Here is an 18,966-nt window from a genome sequence, read left to right as displayed (position 1 = left end):
GTATCACAAGAGACCCATCTGCATTTCATTGCATCATCTCCGCCTAGTCAGATTGACTACTACTCACCAGAGATTCTACCTTCCTCCAGGCCATCTGAATCTTAGATCATCAGTTTTATATTTAAAAAAAAAAAAAAAAAGCCTATACTTTGCTTCATTACAATGATTGCAATCCCCTCCATTTACCATCAGTTAAACATATTTACCTCTATTCACTTTAAATTTTATGTTCCTTCCTGTGTCTCCTACTACCTTTGTCTGACTTCTCCAGTCTCCCTCTTGTTGTATATTGCTTGCTCTATCACCCATGTTAACAGGGGTTGACGCTCTAGCCTTTGAATAAGCCCCTCTTGCCCACACTCCTAGTCTTAATAGAATGTTTATTTTATCAAGAATATATTTTCTTGCCTTCTTGTAATAGTAGTCTCATAGAAATATTTGTTCTTTTGTGATGGACTGATTTCACATAGCATAATGTCCTCCAGGAGAATGCATGTTGTGAGGTGTTCTGCAGATTCTTTGTTTTTCTTAAACATTAGATAGTATTCCAGTGGTGTATATACCCAAGTTTGTTTAATCTTTTCTTCTGTTGATGCTTGTTTAGACTGTCTCCATCAGTATATTGAAGGATCCTGTTTTCTTAACCATTCTACTGTTTCTTGAGTGGTGCATTTGATTCATTTATATTCAGTGTAATTATTGTTAGGTATGGATTGATTGTGGTCATTTGAGGTGCTCCTGTTTTCTTTGTTTCACATAATTTTTTTTGCACTGAGTTCATTTTCATTTTTGTTGTGTTATATGCAAATTCAAACTGAAGCTGAAGAAACTGAAAACAAGTCCACAAGAGCCAAAATATTACCTTGAATATATCCCACCTAAATTTAGAGATCATCTGAAGAACAGATTTGATACATCATCAAACACTAAAGACAGAAGACCAGAAGAGTTGTGGGATGACATCAAGAACAACATACATGAAGAAAGCAAAAAGTCATTAAGAAGACAAGAAAGTAGGAAAAGATCGAAGTGGATGTCAGAAGAGACTCTGAAACTTGCTCTCCAGCGTAGAGATGTTAAAGTAAATGGAAGAAATGAGGTAAAAGAGCTGAACAGAAAATTTCAAAGTCAGCTCGAGAAGATAAAGTCAAATATTACAACAAAATGTGCAAAGATCTGGAATCAGAAAACCAAAAGGGAAGAACATGCTCAGCATTTCCAAGCTGGGGAAACTGAAGAAGAAATTTTAGCCTCGACTTTCATTATTGAAGGATTTTCTGGGAAAATTATTGAATGATGCAGGAAGCATCAAAAGAAGATGGAAGGAATACACAGAGTCACTGTACCAAAAGGTAATGGTTGATAATTCAGCCATTTCAAGAGGTAGCATATAATCAAGAGCCAATGATACTGAAGGAAGAAGTCCAAGGTGCATTGAAGGACATGGCAAAGAACAAGTCACCAGGAATGGATGGAACACAAATTGAAATCTTTCAAGAAAGTGAGGCGGCACGGGAGGCACTCACTCATTTATGCCAAGAAAATTGGAAGATCTGGCCAACTGATTGGAAGATTTGTGCTCATTCCAAAGAGAGGTGACCCAACGGAATGCGGAAATCATCGGACAATCTCTTTGATATCTCAGGCGAGTAAAGTTTTGCTAAAGGTAATACAGAAATGACTGCAAGCATACATTGACTGAGAACTCCCAGAGGTTCAAGCCGGATTCAGAAGAGGATGTGGAATGAGAGATACCGTTGCTGATGTCTCATGGATCTTGGCTGAAAGCAGAGAATACCAGGAAGATGTTTACCTGCACTTCACTGGCTATGGAAAGGTTTTCAATTGTGTGGATCATGACAATTTATGGACAACATTGTGAAGTATGAGTATTCTTGAACACTTAATTGTGCTCATGAGGAACCTGTACGTGGAACCAAGAGGCAATTGTTCGAATAGAACATGGGAACACTGAATGGTTTAAAATTAAGAAACGTGTGTGACAAGGTTGTATTCTTTCACCATACTGTTTCAATTTGTATGCTGAGCAAATAATCTGAGAAGCTGGATTATATGAAGAAAAATGTGGCATCCGGATTGGAGGAAGACTCATTAAGAACCTGTGATATGCAGATGATACCACCTTGCTTGCTGAAAGTGAAGAGGACTTAAAATACTTACTGATGAAGATCAAAGAGCACAGCCTTTGGTATGGATTACATCTCAATGTGAAGAAAACAAAAATCCTCACCACTGGACCCATAAACAACATTCTTATCAGTGGAGAAAAATTGAAGTTGTCAAGGACTTCATTCTTCTTGGATCAACTATCAACACTCACAGAAGCTGCAGTCAAGAAATCAAATGACGTATTGCATTAGGCAAATCTGCCGCACAAGACCTCTTTAAAGTGTTGAAGAGCAAAGATGTCAGCTTGAGGACTAAAGTGCACCTGACCCAAGCCATGGTATTTCAGTAACTTCATATGCATGTGAAAGCTGGACAGTGAATAAGGAAGATTGTAGAAGAATTGATGCTTTTGAGTTATGGTGTTGGAAGAGAATATTGCAAGTGCTATAGGCTGCCAAAAGAAGCAACAGATCTGTATTGGAAGAAGTGCAGCCAGAATGCTCCTTGGAGGCCAGGATGGCCAATCTTTGTCTCTCATATTTTGTACATATTGTTCGGAGGGACCAGTTGCTGGAGAAGGATATCATGTTTGGTAAGGTGGAGGGTCAGAGAAAAAGAGGAAGATCCCCAGCAAGATGGATTGGCAAAGTGACAGCATCAATGGGATCAAGCCTGGCAACAATTATGAGGTTGGCCCAGGACTGGGCAGTGTTTTCTTCTGTAGTGCATAGGGTCGCTGTGAGTTGGTACTGACTAGAAGGCATCTAACAACAACAGCATTGTTTACTAAATCTTTCTGATCTTCCTATTTTTTATTTTGATATGGAGGTATATTAAATTTCTTTTAGTTGACGCTGTAATTTATTATTTTTTCCCCCATTTATTACAGTCTGTTTTATCTTGAATTCTGCTTGACTTCTTCGATATTTGGAAGTTAATATCTCTGGTTCCTGTTTTCAGTCTTCTAGATTTGTTCTACTTTGAATACTTCTATATCTGTATTGAGTTCTGGATAGTGTTCTCATATATGTTAATCTCAGATTGTTGTCTACTGTTTTTTGGTCCAAAGAAAACTCTTTAGAATTTTTTTCTAAATTGGGATGGTTATTACAAATTTCTTTAATTTATGTTTGTTTGGAATTGTCCTCATTTCACCATCATAATTGAAGGACAGCTTTGCTGGGTATATGATTCTTGGCTGGCAATGTTTTTCTTTAAGAGCTTTTTATATCCCATTGCCTTCTTGCTTGCATGTCTTCTGCTGATAAATCAGAGGTTTGTCCTGTTGGATCTCCTTTGTAGATAACTTTTTGTGTTTCCTGAGCTGTTTTCAGGATTCTGTCCATGTCTGGCTTTGGAAAGTTTGATTATAATATTTCATGGTGTTTTCCTGTGTGGTGTTAGTTCATTCAGCTTCTTGTATGCTTACATTGTGACATTCTTTACTAGTTAAGCTAAACTATTGTTTGGTTTTAATACGAATTCAGGGTTTATGTTTTGTTTAAGGTATGCAGCTTATCTCAGGGCAGTAGGTTCAGAGGTTCATTCAGCCTTTATGGCTGTTGGAAATCTGGATATTTGGAATTGTCCTCTGTATTTAGCCCCCTTTTGATCAGCGGTTTTCTGTAGTCTTCCATCAAAATGTGCATCTGGTTTCATGGACAAGGAAGTCAGCCACACATTACATTTCCTCCTTTTTTTGACGACTGTCCTTCTATTGTTCCAGGGTAATAGAGACCAGTTGTATTTTGGATGGTGTCTTGTCAGCTTTTAAGGCTGCATGCACTATTCAATGAACTAGGAGGTAGAACAGAAGCACCAAACAACGTAATAAGTCAGTTAATTGGAGTATACTATACAACCAAACTAAGAATCCAAATTCAATGAGGTGTTTGTATATAAGCAACCTCAGCAGCAGTGTTTTTATTTGTTGTTTTGTTAAATATATTTACCCCACAACTTTCGCCAATTCAGCTTTTTACAGGTGTATAACTTTGTGATAGTAATTATAATAATCAGCTGTGTAATCCTACCCTGTATCAATTCAGTATTCCCATCACCACAAATCCAAACTCAGTATTCTATAAGCATTAACCTCCTTTCCTCCACCCTTTTGTTTTTATAAGCATTAATAAACTTTGTTCTCTACATAGTTTCCAGTTGTCTTTGTATAAAAGTGGAGCCCTACAGTATTTGCCCTTTTTTGATTGAGTTATTCCACTTAGCATAATGCATTCATATTGCAGCTTGTGTCAAGACTTAATTGATTTTTGGCTGAGTAGTATTCCATTTGTATGTATGTGCAACATTTTGCTTATGCATTCATATGTTGATGGTTATTGAAATTAGGTTGTTTTCATTTTTTGGCAATTGTGAATAGAGCTGCAATAAACAATGGTTTAAGAGCCTGAGTTGATGCTTTCAAGTCTGAATCTCTCTGATGGCTAATGATGTTGAACATCTTTTCGTGAATTTGGTGGCCAGTTAAATAATGTCTTTGATGAAGTGTCTGTTTTTGTCTTTTGTCCATTTTATATTCATTTTTTTTTTGCCTTTTTATTGTTAACATGGTTTTTTTTTTTTGGTTATTAGGGTCTCATTGGATATAAGATTTTTGAGGATATTCTCTGAACCTGTCTTTTGTGTTTAATTTTTACGAAGGCCTATTTATTTATCTTGTCTTTTATGGTTTGTGCTTTTGTTTTTATATTAGATAATGTATATTAAAAGGTAGGCCTGACAGCATTGTCCTCATTTTCTTTTAGGAATTTTGTGGTTTTTCTTTGCAGATTTTGGTCCTTAATCCTTTTTGGGTTCTACTTTTTGTATGTGGTATGAGGTATGGGGTCTGTTTAATTTTTATTTGGTATATTTTGGGGTGTTTTTTTTTTCAACGTTTTATTGTGAATTGAGTGATGGCTTATAGACAAAAGAATAAGCTTTACATTTAACAAATCATGCAGCCTGTTTAATCTCAATGATTGTAATCTCCTTCCTGCAATAGCAGTTATCCTACTTCCTCCCTGGGGTTCCCCATTTATATATATATATTTTTCATTCCTGCAGAGGCTGTTCTCTTTTTATTTTATTTTTTATTAAGGTGTTATTGTGGATTGAGTGAAAGTTTACAGGGCATTTGTTGTTGTTAAGTGCCGTAGAGTCGGTTATGACTCATAGCGACCCTGCCCAGGGTTTCCGAGGCTGTAAATCTTTACTGGAGCAGAACACCTCATCTTTCTCCCGCGGAACCTCTGGTAGTTTCGAACTGCTGACCTTGTGGTTCACAGCCCGATTCGTAACCACTACGCTACAGCGCATATCATTAGTTTTACATTCAACAAATCATACAACTTGTTTCATTACAATGATTATAATCCTCTCCATCATCAGTTAACAATATTTTTCTCTATCCACTTTAGCTTTTTAAAAAACAAACAAAACAAAACAACACTCAAGCATAGATAATAATTTACATCTCCAAAAGGGCACTTTCTGCAAGTCTGCCTCCTGGCTACCAGCTCTTAGTCACTCTCTTCTTAGTCCATGAATCTAGAGTCCTCAGACACACCCCCTCTCCATGCCCCCATCTCTGCCTCCATCTCTGGGGCTGCTGCTTCTCTGGATAAGGTCCCGCATTCTGCGTGTTCGCTTCTCTCTTGATGGTCCTAGGGTCCTCTGTTTCTAAACTGTAAGATTAGCCACTCCTGTTTTTGTTACAAAACTTCTACATTTACAATTGTGATAGTCGCAATTAGTCATGATAACAATTATTCACTATTGAATCTTTCGAATCTTATCCCCATCTCTTTTCACCAGACCCATCTAGACAAGATGACAGCTGTTCACTGGAACTCTTTCTTTCCCCCCATACTCTTAAACAAAACTCCCTCTTGAAACCTTGTAAGCCAGTCACTTTGTGCCTTTATTGCTGCCTCATTTTAGGTAGCCAATGTCTAAGTTGCCCGCCCCTATCTACCCTGTGTACAGAGGGGATAGCATTGATACTTGATGTGAAAACTCTTTCCCTATCTGTTGTTATTTAGTGTAACTACCACTCTTGAGTATGGGTCAGGTTTATCAATTGAAGCAATTTACCCTTGTTTCCTTTATCCAAATAAATAAATAAATAAATAAATAAAATGGATGCAGTAGGTCAAAAAAGGGAACAAATCTTTACAGTGAGGATCATTCCAACCCCCTCCATACACAGAGTAGACAGGGATGTGCAACTTGGATATTGAATACCCAAAATGAGGGGGGACTACAAAGGCAAGAAAGAAGTGACTGGCATACAAGCTTTCAAGAGGGAGCCTAGATCCAGAGGGCATGGAGGAAAGTAGAATCTTCACTGAGTAGTATCCAGTGTGTCTAGGCGGGGCTGTTGAAAGGAGATGGCGATAGCTCCCTTGTGATACAATAGTGAATAATTGTTATCAGGACTGATTGTGAGGGTTGGCAATGTAAAGGTAGACGTTTTGTAGCAAAAGGAGGGAAGTGATTGATTTTGCAGTCTAGGACCGGAGGTCCCTGGGACCATCAAGGGAGAAGAGCGGGGAGCGAGACCCTAGCCAGAGAAGCAGTGACACTAGAGATGGAGACAGAGATGGTGACATGGAGAGATAGAGTGGCTGGGGACTTTAGACCCATAGAGGGAGATGGGCTGTGTGCTGATGACCGGGCATACCCTTTGGTTGGTTGATTAGGCATGGAGGGGATTGTAATCATAGCAATGAAACGATATACGATACGATGAATGTAAAGCTAATGTTCTCCCATGTAAACTATCACATAATTCACAATAAAACTTAAAAAAAAAATTTTTTTTTTTTCAATCTTCCTCTAGTCGAGTTCTGATTATTGAGTAATCAAGGCTAGGTCAAAAGGGTACTGTATGCAAGTTTGGGTGTTCTTGCGCATCAACCCTCACTTCATATCAGCTGGACGCTTCACTCTCAGCTCTAGCCCTCTGTGGCTAAGTCCTTGTCCGTTGGCTCACGTGTCCTCAGGTGTCACCACACTTTGGACCAACCAGCCCTTCCTCTTCTCTTTCTCCTCTCCAAGTCAACGGGATTCAATGGACTGGGGTTGAACTCAGCCCATTTCTTCACTGATGCCTTTCTACCTCTTCCACTCACCAGTAGACCAGTAGACCAATGTGGTCGCCAGCAAGCTTACATACCCTCCTTGTAGTCCCATCTTCTATAATTAGATTGTTGACAATCACAATTATTCCTGTTCATATTTATTCACAATTGAATCATAAAGTCCTATAAGCATCATCCCTCACCCCCTTTTACCAGAGCCATCTAGAAAAGTCGAAACTATTCACTGGGGATTCCACTTTACCCCACTCCTTCTAAAACTACGTATTCCCATGAATGTGTGTAAGCCAGCCACTTCATGTCTTTATAGCTGCATCTCCTTTTTGATAGCCAATGCCTGAATATCCTTTCCCTGTTGTCCCATTCATGATATCGTGCTATGGGTTAAAACGTTGGACTGCAAAGTCCGTTTGAACTGTGAGGTTGGTGATTCAAGCTCATCATCCACCATCCACTCCTTGGATATCCTATACATGGTTGCTATGGGTTGGAACCAGCTCAGTGATATTGAACAACATCATCCCAGTACACTGAGGCCACAAGCATGTTCTTTGATATGAAGAATCTTCTGTTCTGTTTGTACTTTTAAGCACCTGCATCCTTAAGCAAAAGTTCAGTTCATCAAATTGTAGCAGTTTACACTTGCATGCAGTATCAAACATTTTTATGTTCATCTGGTTGTATTCTGGTCAGCTCATTCCTGGCTACCCAAGGTAGGTCAAATAGTTACTAGCCACAAGTTTGGGAGTTCATGCATACCACCTTGCACTTTAAACAAGCAGACCCCTTCACTCTGAGCCGTAGCCTCCAGGGGCTAGGTCAGTACCCATGGGCTCTGTAGTTTACACAGCTTAGGACCAGCCAGCCTGTCCTTCTGTCTTTCATTTCAAGGTCAATGGGTGCCAGTGAAACATGTGTAAACTAAGCCCATGCCTTCGTTGCTGCATTTCCCCTACTTCCAATCACAAATAAACCTAGTTGGCCACCAGTGAGTATACTAGATTGCTCTTGTTTCCCTTTAACTTTCAGTCCTAGAAAGAGGTTTCCTCTGATGGGCTCTATTTGGTGTAGTATAATTTGAGTAAATTATCATCATACTGCCATACTTCCTGAATTGGAAAATGGGTTTATGGAGTTGATGGTATTGGTGTTTTATTTTATAATGCATTTGTTGTTGTTAATTTCCATTAAGTCCATTTCAACTCATTGTGACTGTGGATGGGGTTTCCAAGGAGTGACTGGTGAGTTTGAATTGCCGACTTTTCGGTTACCAGTACAGTGCTTATTCTTCAGCACTACATGATAATCCATTTAGGACACAAATAATGTTTCTCATTTACTTTTTTCTTTTTAGATAAAATCAGTGGATCTGGAACTAATGCCGATATGATGGAAAACAACAAGGAAGAGGTAGGAATAAGTGGAAACATATTAAAAAGATTTAATATTTGGTATTAACCAATTCTAGTATGTTTTTGTTCAGTGCCATTGAGTCGGATCTAACTCATAGCCACCGTATATATTTTACTTGCTTAATACATGCACATGTTTAAGATGCATGTATGATAGTTTTCACACAAATAATAAGCATTACATGATTTTATTTTACTTAACTGTCCTCCCTCAGTGAGATCTGATTGAAAGCATTCTATGTTAATTTGTTGTTAACAGCAACATGTAAAACAAATAGCATGACATATTTATGAGAATACTGGGGATCAGGACAGTTGTGGTTAGAGAATAAACAGATAACATGTTATTTGTATAAAAATATGGTAGTAAGCAAGTTCCATTATTATACTTAATTTTGGTTACTTATGTTGGTTGAAAGGGGTTTTATGATTTTTATTGTTCATTCAATAGTTATCTAAACTTAGTTTACTCAAGATTTGTGTACTGATAGGTATTTAAACATCTTGAGGGTGGCAATTTTGGACATGGTTCATTGGTTTTTGAGTTCTTTTAAAAATGTGCATTCAGAATTTCATTCAGTTTATATGTAGTGGATCATCTTGGGATCCTGTGCATAGTACCCAGGTCTCCAATATGGTTTTGGCATTTTGTTTTTAAAAACTCTGCTATAAAAAAAATCAGTCTAATACAGTATTGTTGTTGCTGTTGTTAAGTGCTGTCAATTTGGTTCTTACCCATAGTGACCTTGTAAGAGTTTCTGAGAAGCTACTGCTGGGTTTGAACCACCAACCTTGCAGTTTAAACTGACCTTGCAGTCCAGCGCATTATTGTGAAGTGCAAAACAAGTTTAAATTTTGTATCTCAAAACAAGTTGTATAAAGTATTCCAAGTCATGTGTTATGATAATGACACATTTTCAGATACTTTATTACTTCGGAACTTTTTTTCTATGTTGAGTTGGATCAGGATCATGATATAGAATGATAGCCTCTTTTTTTTCTATAAAGACAATAATAGTACAACTTTTTAAAAACCTTAAAAATGATCTTAAATGAAGAATTCGTTTTTGAACTTGGTTTTAGAAAATGAAGAATTCGTTTTTGAACTTGGTTTTAGAAAAAGACTTGTAAAGAAAAGTGTATTAATAGTATTTATTGATATCTTTGTAACAAAGTTCTTAGTATAGGGAAATATTTTATTTTAGGGATGTTCCTTTGAGAATATCATTCACCTTTGTATTTATTTATTTCCTTAGGGAACTAGCTCTTCAGAGAAATCCAAATCTTCCGGATCATCACGATCAAAGAGGTTGGTTAATGTTGCAAGGAAGAATGTCACTTTCTTTTTAGAATGTTTTGTTAGGAAAAAAAAATTATTGAAATACTCCTAGCATTCTTATTCTAAGTAATTTTATGCAAACATTCATATTAAGCAAATGGAAAACATTGTAAAGGTTAATAAATATTGGTATGCAATCACAGAAACAGTTTTTAAACAAAAATAACAAAATTTGAAAATAGCTTAGTAAATCCTCCATCTATGTTTATGCATTTCTGAATGTCATGTTACCATTTATCTAACCATTCCCAGAAGAATTCTGTACTCTGATGTACACCGTGTCAAAATGGCAGTTTGGGCATTTTCGAGTGCTTTAAATTCTGTTTCTTTTACGTTTTCCTTGATTTTGGGAAACCAGAAGAAACCTTACAGGCAATCTATCAGGGCAGTGGGATGAATGGGGTAAGGTTTCCCAACAGAATTCTCATAGGACAGCACCTGCTGCCTTCGAAGAATTAACTGTTGCATTGTTGTGGTGGAAAAAATTTCTTCAGTGCAATTTTTCTGGCCTTTCTCATCAGTCAATTTTCCATTTCCTTTTAACTTCTTCCTAATAAACTCTGTGATCATCCTGTGTCCTTTGAGAAAATCTATGAAGATTACCCCTTTGGAATAAAAATAAAGAAAATAGTCAACATAACCTTCTGAGGTGACCTGTCTTGAAGGTTACTGACCATGTAGACGCCATTGGAAGTACTGTTTTGATTGGACTTTTTTGAAGGTACCCTAAGGAAACTAAGACAAATGCATTACTGAGATTACTTGTCTGTAGCTATCCACCAATTGCATAGACATGTTTAAATATAGTATATTTGTACTAAACCCATGCATATATGAACTTTAATCCTAGTAGCAATAAATTTTGACTTAACTTACCTATAATGAACATGCATTAGTAATTAATAATTTATTCAGACTATGGATCTTAAGGAGTCCTGATGTGGTGTTATAGAATAAGCACTGGACTGCTAAAACTTCAAGGTCGACAGTTCATACCCACCTGCCACTCTTCAGAAACCTGACATAGGGTCACTTGAGTCAGAAGTGACTCAATGGCACTTAAAAACAGCAGCAACATGGATTTAAAAAGAAATTTTGTAGAGGATTTATTATTTATTAGTAGTCTTTACTGTATATTGTTCCTTTTTCTTGTGTATTTTAATGTAAAATATATTGAATTAGTGTAGCTTTCAGTAGAAGTTTTCAGCTTAATACTTTGGACATTTTTTGTTATTAATCAAGTGGTAATTCCTCTTAATAAGCACAAGTTTCTTGCTATTTCTTATTGAATGTAATGATTCTGAAAGAGGGCTGACCTTCAAGATACCCCTGGTACCTGTTTTTCAGATTGCACATATCCCGATCCTTTCCAGACCTGAATCATATTCTTTAATGGTGTGATATAGGGATGTGTGCTTACCTATGTAGTTCTGATGTGCATCTCTAGTTGGGAACCAGTACTCAATCTACAAATGCTATATATGTCCTTTTGGTGGTGTTTCACTTGTCACAAATGTCCATAATTCTATGAATTTAATTCTTTTATAGGAAACCTTCAGTTGTAACAAAGTATGTAGAATCTGATGATGAAAAACCTTTGGATGAAACTGTAAATGATGATGCTTCTAATGAAAATTCGGAAAATGATATTGCTATGCAAAGCTTGCCAAAAGGTAATGTGTATTAACATTTTATATCAAATTGTAATGGAAATATAGTTAAAATATCATTATCATAAAACTGAAATATTTTTACTGTTGATTGTGTGTAAAGGGCCAAGATTGGCATTTTATTAGGTATCCTGGGTATTTTAGTGTGGTAATACATGGAATGTGTGTGGTTTTGGTTAAAAGTTTGGAATATTTAATTATCCTTGAAAAAAAATAAAATCTATTTTCTATTTACATTGACTTTTAGCAAGGAGTTTTTACTTTAGAAATAATTCTGGAATGTGAAAGTTAAAAAGTATAATATAGTAAATTTAAGTTTAGTAAATCTTATTAACATGCTTGTTATATATAAAAAAGGAATGAATATCCCTGAAAAAATTTTATGGCATTTATATTCTAGTTCAATTTTACTGCATTTTTAATTCCCTAAGCTAAAAACCAGAGTCAATGATGGATTAAAGATAGATTTAGTGTGTTTCTCATAATTATGTCATTTAACATTTTTTTTCAAATACATCTCAACTATTGCAGTTTTAATCTTAAAACATCATTAATGAGATTTGTGATAAAAAGCTCAATGAAAATGTTGGGACTTTTCATAGTCCAAATTTTAGGGCAGCATCACTGGATGATGAAATAATGACAAGAGACTTGATACTAATGATATTTCAAAGAGTAAAAATTTCAGATAGTTTTTCTTTGTTAAATAATAGGTTTAAAACTCTTAGATTTTAAGCATTTTTCTTATTTCATTGCGTTTACTAGTGTTTCCTAAACATTATTTCCTGTCTATATTCATGTTTTTTTTTGTGTGTGTGTGTGATACTTTTTTTTTTTTTTTTTGAGTCATTGGGGTTATTTAAATATGTGTGGGAATGATAGGGCTTCGCTTGATTAGGATAAATAAGTAGTTACAAATGATGAGAAAAGGGAATCAGTGAGAGAAACAGAAGGTCTAAAAGGAAAACTGATTGGGCTACTATTTACTTGTCTTTGCAGAGCACTTATGACAGTGTTATGTAGTTAGTGATTTTGGTGGCCCAGGGCAGAAACAACTAGTATAGTGTCTGAGTCCCATAGGCAGTGAGTCACACTGGATTGCTACATTCTCACTGTCTTACTGTGCTTTATATATGATGGCCACTGGGGGATCTGAGACCTAGGAATTCAAACTTTTTATTTAATGATGTGGTGGAAGTAAATCTTTATGAGATATTACTAACCTTAACTAAGCTTAATTCTCTTGGACCAAAACAAAAATAGACCAGTTCCATAAGATTGATTTTGTGTGGTTATTATTATTGTTATAGTACTCTATTAAGTATAAGTGCCAGATTCTTGCAAAATTCACTCATCTAATTCTCAACACTGTAAGGTAGCGATTGTTTCTATTTGTAGTATGGAGGAAGAAATTCAGAGCTTAAGGAACTTTTTCAGCTTTAAGTTGAGAAGTTAATATTTGAATGAAAGCCTGCTTTGTTCCAAAGCTAGCAAATGGTCTTTTTCTACTTGCTGGTTTACTTCCATTTAGAAAAGAATCTTTAGAAAAAATTTTCTATCCCCATGCCTCTGTTTTTTTGTTAACTATAAATCTTTAGTACTTCTCAAATGCTGGGGCTTCTCTAGAACTATATATAAAAAAATGATTGCTGTCAGTAAAGTTTTTTGGTCGGTATTGTTTTAATTTGCCAGTTTGTAAAAATTCAGTTTTCTTTGCCACATTCTTTTTTTTATATTTGCAGAGACCTAGAAACTTGTTTAAAAAATAGATGCTATCACTTGCCAAAATCTACTTGTTAAATAATATTTGCCCCTGACAACAACTTGCTATTACTTTCTTAATTGCTGCCAGTAATGTCCAGTTAATTAGCTCCCAGTAATGTAGGTAAACTTGTAACCTGTACCCTGTATGCTACATCTCTTTTATTTACACTTGAGAGAATGTAATGAAAAGTTGAATTACCAACCTCTCACCTCAGTTCACACTTTTGTAGCTAAGAAAGGATATTCTTTCTGAATCATTTTCATGGACCAACAATTGATCTCATTGTTTGTTTATCTAAAAGTATTTTTCTCTTTAAAACTCTTTGAGGACTTTTCACATACTGGCTGGGAAGTGCTAAAGAGTAAGGAATACCAGTAATAGAAAGAACTATTATAGTTCCCCACTGTTGCTCTCAATACAAAACCACACTTAATTTTTTTTTTTTTTTCTTCTAGTTTCTGGTTTGGATTATGAGAAGAATAGTATGTTTTTGTTTTGCCCTCTGGTCCGCTTATTTGATAAAATTTTTTTGGAACTTAGAATTGATTCTCATATTCTTTTGTCATAGACACTATTAAATTCAGAACTGGTCTGAGGCTTGCTACTTGACTCACACGGTACTATTATAATCAGTTCATAATCCTCCATCCTGTTTTTATGAGTTATATTCCAACAAGTAATCTGATGTTGACACCTGGCCCTTTTACTATTTCCTTGTTTTATTTCCTTGTGAGGTCCTTTTTACAAGTATTGACAGTTTGAGGGAAACAAACTATGTACCAGCAATGTTGGCTTTATCTGAACTGAAGTCTTGTACTTCACTTGCACATTTAATATGTGTAATGGTTTTTTAAATGGAATTATTCTAGGTACAGTGATTGTACAACCAGAGCCAGTGCTGAATGAAGACAAAGATGATTTTAAAGGGCCTGAATTTAGAAGCAGAAGTAAAATGAAAACTGAAAATCTCAAAAAACGCGGAGGTAAATACAAGTGAAAATGAAAACATAAGTTTAAAATGCTGTTTATGTCCATATTAGAAAATCTGATATGCTTACTAAAAATACCTCCACATTTCTGCCCATTGTTTATTAAAAGCACTAAAAAAAATAGCTTCTGTTTCTCTCTGAGTTCTGAAACAGAAAGGGTTAAACACCATTTATCAAAACATCTTTGCCTTCAGTGGCTATTAAGTCAGATCAAGAAGGTTAGCATTTCCTTCTTGTAAGTGTTAGTTCTATAACACCTATATGCTAGAATACCATGTATTTGTTCTGTCCCAGAAAGAGTTTCAGTTTAGTACAAAATATTGCCTCTATGGTCTTCAGGTAATTTTAAATATATGTAGAACATTGTTTCACACAGTGATAGGCAGTATTACCTGGTGTACTTATTAGAAATGCAAATCCCTTGACTCTACTAACAAACTAGAATTTCTGGGGGTGAGGTCAAATATGTGCTCCAGCGTATTCTTACGTACACTCAAGTTTGAGATTCATTGACCTAAAGATAGCAATGTGGAGATGAGTAGGAAGGAGAAGAGAGAGCTAGCCATCCTCCTTCCGTTTGCCTGAGTTTCCTCTCCTTTTGTCTGTCTACCCCTGCTTGTACACACAACTATAATGGCTAATGTACTGTAGAAAATCAGTATAATGAAGAAATTTGTTGAAAATGAAGTATGCGTCTCACTTGTTTGTGTATGGTTTTTAAAATAGTTCCCATATGTACTTTTTGGACAAATTGACAGAGCCCGAATCTATGACTAATAAACAGAATAAATTTCTAATAGCAGAATGTGACACTAAATTTCTAAACTGAAATAAAATGTAGGAGCGTCCATTTAATATTTTTCATATTATATAATGGTGAACTTACATGAAGTCCTTTATTGGTGAAAATTTGTGTACATTTTTATATTAGCATATAATTTTCTTGATTGCACTAATAGAGTCTATTTGTACTGATGAAATATTGTATATATCAATTTTCAAAATGTATAATTTGTTATATTATTGGAGAAAATCAAGTAAATATTTAGTCTTTTGTCCAGAAGGGAGTACTCTACCCTTTTCAAGCATAAAGTAGATTCATTGAGAAATGTATTAATTGTAGGGAAACTATCATTGCTCCAGCATAGCTTCCCAAGCTAAGTAGTATTCTTAAAATTTAGAGAATCAATATACAAAGAATGATGGTAAGGATCAGTACCAAGACTTTCTTTCCTCAGAGAAAACAGATAACTAAAAATACACTGCACTTTATTAAAATAGTTATCTAAGTAGTATCCTTTGTTGAAGAAGGACTTTGAAGGAATCGGTGTCTGAAATCTGGATAGTGGCTGAAAAGAGAATTTAGAAAAGAAACATTGTTGTTGGGGAAGGATATTCCTGGTGCTAGTGCTCTGGTGGCATTGTGGGCTAGACATTGGGCTGCTAACCATAAGGTCAGCAGATCAAATCCACCACATGGTCTGTGGTAGAAAGATTAGCTGTCTGCTCCCATAAAGGTTTATGGTCTCGGAATCAACTCGATGGCGTTGGGTAGTTTGCTGTGCTGGTGGTATTTGGTCTGAGATGATAGGTTTCTGAAACATTTGATTGAGTGGTGATATATAGATAACTAAGAAGATGGTGGTTGTTGTTAAGTGCTGTCAAGTCAATTCTTGACTCATTGTGATCCTTTGTAGGGTTTCTGGGGAGCAGCTGGTGGGTTTGAACCACCAACCCTGTAGTTCGCAGTCCAGTGCTGACACTACAGCACTGCACCAGAAGTCCAACTAAGATGACAGCATAACTTAATTTTTTAAAAAATTTTTAAATCTTTTTATTGTGAATTGGATGAAAGTTTACAGAACAAACCACACACTTTGACAACTTTCTCTGTGCTTTTTATTGTCTCTTGTTCTGGAATTCCAATCACCTGTAAGTTAATCTTTTTCATGGTGTCACACATCAGTCTCAGACTTTCTTTGCATTTTTTCATTCTATTTTCTGATTACTCTAGCTTAACTAATATTGAGAGATTTATCTTCAAGGTCACTAATTTGGGCTTCCATTGATGCAAATCATTTCCTTTGCCCTTTCAATGTATTGTTAATTTCTGAGATCTTAGTAGTAATCTTATGGATTTCTAATTACAGGTTTCTACTATTGTTTCAAAATTTACATTTAGTTTGTCTGTTTGTTCTTGTAAAGTTTTCCTAAAATCTTCTAAAGTTCTTTTCTGTATTCTCCTTGCTTTCCTTGGTCTTTGTGTCAATATGTTAAAGAAGCCTAAATATCATTCTTTTGAATTCTTTCTCAGGCATTTCCATTACTTTTTCTTCCTCAAAAACATTTTCTGGCTCTGGCATCGTGGTCATTTGTTTGATCCATTCTTTCATTTCTTTGTGTGAGTTAAAATCTTCTATTGTCCCTGAAATATTGTGGTGTCATTATATTTATATCTGATTGATGAGATCGTATGTTGATATGCTCTTAGGTGCTCACCAATTGTCTCCTCTTGGGTGTAGTTAGAGAGTGGAAGCATTCATTGTTCATGCAGCTTAGTTTAGGGTGCGTTTTGCTGGTGTTGGCTGATGTCTATCATTGATCGGGTGATATAGGAGCTAGTATTGACTCTTGTGCCGTGTGTAAAGTTCTGGCTGAACTGTATGGACACATTTGCTGTCTCTCATTGTGTGGAGCAAGAGAGGAAAACAAAACAGAACAGATGAGCAAATAATAATGAAAACAGTATATAGTAAAGGAGAAAAAAGAAACAAAAACAGGTATCAATTAGAAAAAAAAAGGAAAAAGGACAGGAAAATAGAGCTGTACAAGAGAAAAATAATAGAGAAAATAAAAGGAATAGAAAAAAAAAAAAACCAAAACACCACACACTGTAAAACCATAGAAAGGGAAGAAGAAAATAGAAGGAGACTGGAGAGTAGTAAAGAAAAATCAAGAGGAACAAAAGAAGAATGAAAAGGATGTGGAAATGAGAAACAGAAGAAAAGAGGAACAAGCAGAGATAGGACAAAAATCAAGGGAAGGTAAAGAGAGGAGAAAAAAGAAAGAGTAAACAAACATAAACAAGGAAAGGAAAAATAAAGAAAAATCTAGTGCAGGTGTTAGATCCAGATAGGAGAAAACTCTGGAGGGCTCCTGCCAGCTAAAGATCTCCAAGATGGATATAGGTAGGAAGGATGGTAATGGTTGAGTTCCCAGCCCTAGATGGAGTTCCTGTACACCTAGATGTTGTCTGTGTTCCGTGAGCCCAATCCTGTAGTAGTTTGTGGATACTTTTCAGGTTGCTTGTTTCAGTGATTGTCAGAACTAGAGTGCAGCTGGAGACAGGGTGACTGGTTATGAAGGTTTCTGCTAGTCTTCATTTTAGCCTGATGATTCTGTGGATTCTTCAGATCTGGAGCAGAGCTCGCCTGAATTTAGGTACCAAGGTGGCGCAGCCGGCCCTCACCTCATACTGACTTGAACTGTTCTCATAATCCGCGGAGAGCAGGGTCTGCACTGGGGGCAGATTAGGGTGGGGGCTGGTCTCATCTCTGTTGTCTAGGAAAGTGTGTGGGGAACAAGAAGGAATCCCATCTTTTTTGTAGCCTGTGTGAATGTGCTCCATCAGGCTGTCATCTGTCTCTCCAGTGCTGCTTGCAGAAGTTCAAGATGGCCTTATTAAACAGTGACACTTCCTCCAGTTAAATTGTTAAAAAATATACATTACATGCAACTTTTTTATAGGACACAATAAATTTGTTCTTTCTTTAAGACCATTAAAATGTATTGAGCTCAGAAAAAAAAGTAACTCTTCCATTTTTATTTTGTGTTATACTATAATCTTTGCAGTCCTGATGTGGTGCTATAGGATAAGCTCTAGACTACTATCAGCAAAGTCAGCAGCTCAAACTTAGCAGCCATTCCTCTGAAACCCTATACAGGGTGTCACTATTAAGTTGGAACTGATTCCTCGGCACTTAACAAGTATAACCTTTAAGATATTTAATAAATAAACATTTTAACCTTACAAGCACAGAAATATTTATGTAAATTAATGTATAAGAAATTTTAAAAAGTTTGTGGAAAGATGGAATTGAAACATAAAGGGATTTTTCCATGTGCTATTTGAAGCCCCCTTGTATCTTTTTCAGTATTTTACCATATTTGCTTTAGCTCTCACTTAATATATTGGCTCAGCCCTACACTCTTAATCTGATTTTGCTTCTTCTCTCCCCTCTAAAGTTTGTATACATGTATTTGTGTGTCATTTCCATGCATATATTTTTACCGTATATGAACTTATTCATAAAACATAAAAATATACAAAAAGGTGCTGTTGTTAAGTGCCACTAAGTCGGTTCTGACTCATAATGACCTTGTATAGGGTTTTCTGAGGAGTTGTTGGTGAGCCTGAACTGCTGACCTTGCAATTCAGTTCATTAACTTGCAGCACCATACCATGACTCAGTATGTTGTATTATCCTTTTTTTTTTTTTAAAGTTTTTATTGTGAATTGAGTGATAGTTTACATGGGAGAACATCAGCTTTACATTCAT

At 35.9% G+C, this 18,966-nt stretch overlaps 1 protein-coding gene across 2 annotated transcripts in view; it reads left to right on the top strand.

Annotated features, from left to right (window-relative positions):
• ATRX (alpha thalassemia/mental retardation syndrome X-linked) overlaps nt 1-18,966 on the top strand; it is a 335,048-nt gene that overhangs the window by 5,778 nt on the left and 310,304 nt on the right. The window contains exons 2-5 of one of the 2 annotated variants that reach the window (XM_006873736.1): nt 8,587-8,642; nt 9,901-9,953; nt 11,532-11,656; nt 14,288-14,401. In XM_006873736.1, coding sequence (XP_006873798.1) covers nt 8,587-8,642; nt 9,901-9,953; nt 11,532-11,656; nt 14,288-14,401 — 348 coding nt within the window. The remainder of the gene's footprint in view (nt 1-8,586; nt 8,643-9,900; nt 9,954-11,531; nt 11,657-14,287; nt 14,402-18,966) is intronic. The other variant, XM_006873737.1, reaches the window with a different exon arrangement.

This window comes from Chrysochloris asiatica, unplaced genomic scaffold (assembly GCF_000296735.1).
Source record: "Chrysochloris asiatica unplaced genomic scaffold, ChrAsi1.0 scaffold00252, whole genome shotgun sequence".
Taxonomy (NCBI): domain Eukaryota; kingdom Metazoa; phylum Chordata; class Mammalia; order Afrosoricida; family Chrysochloridae; genus Chrysochloris; species Chrysochloris asiatica.
Note: the sequence above shows the minus strand (reverse complement) of the source record. Positions and strands in the feature narration are given on the sequence as shown.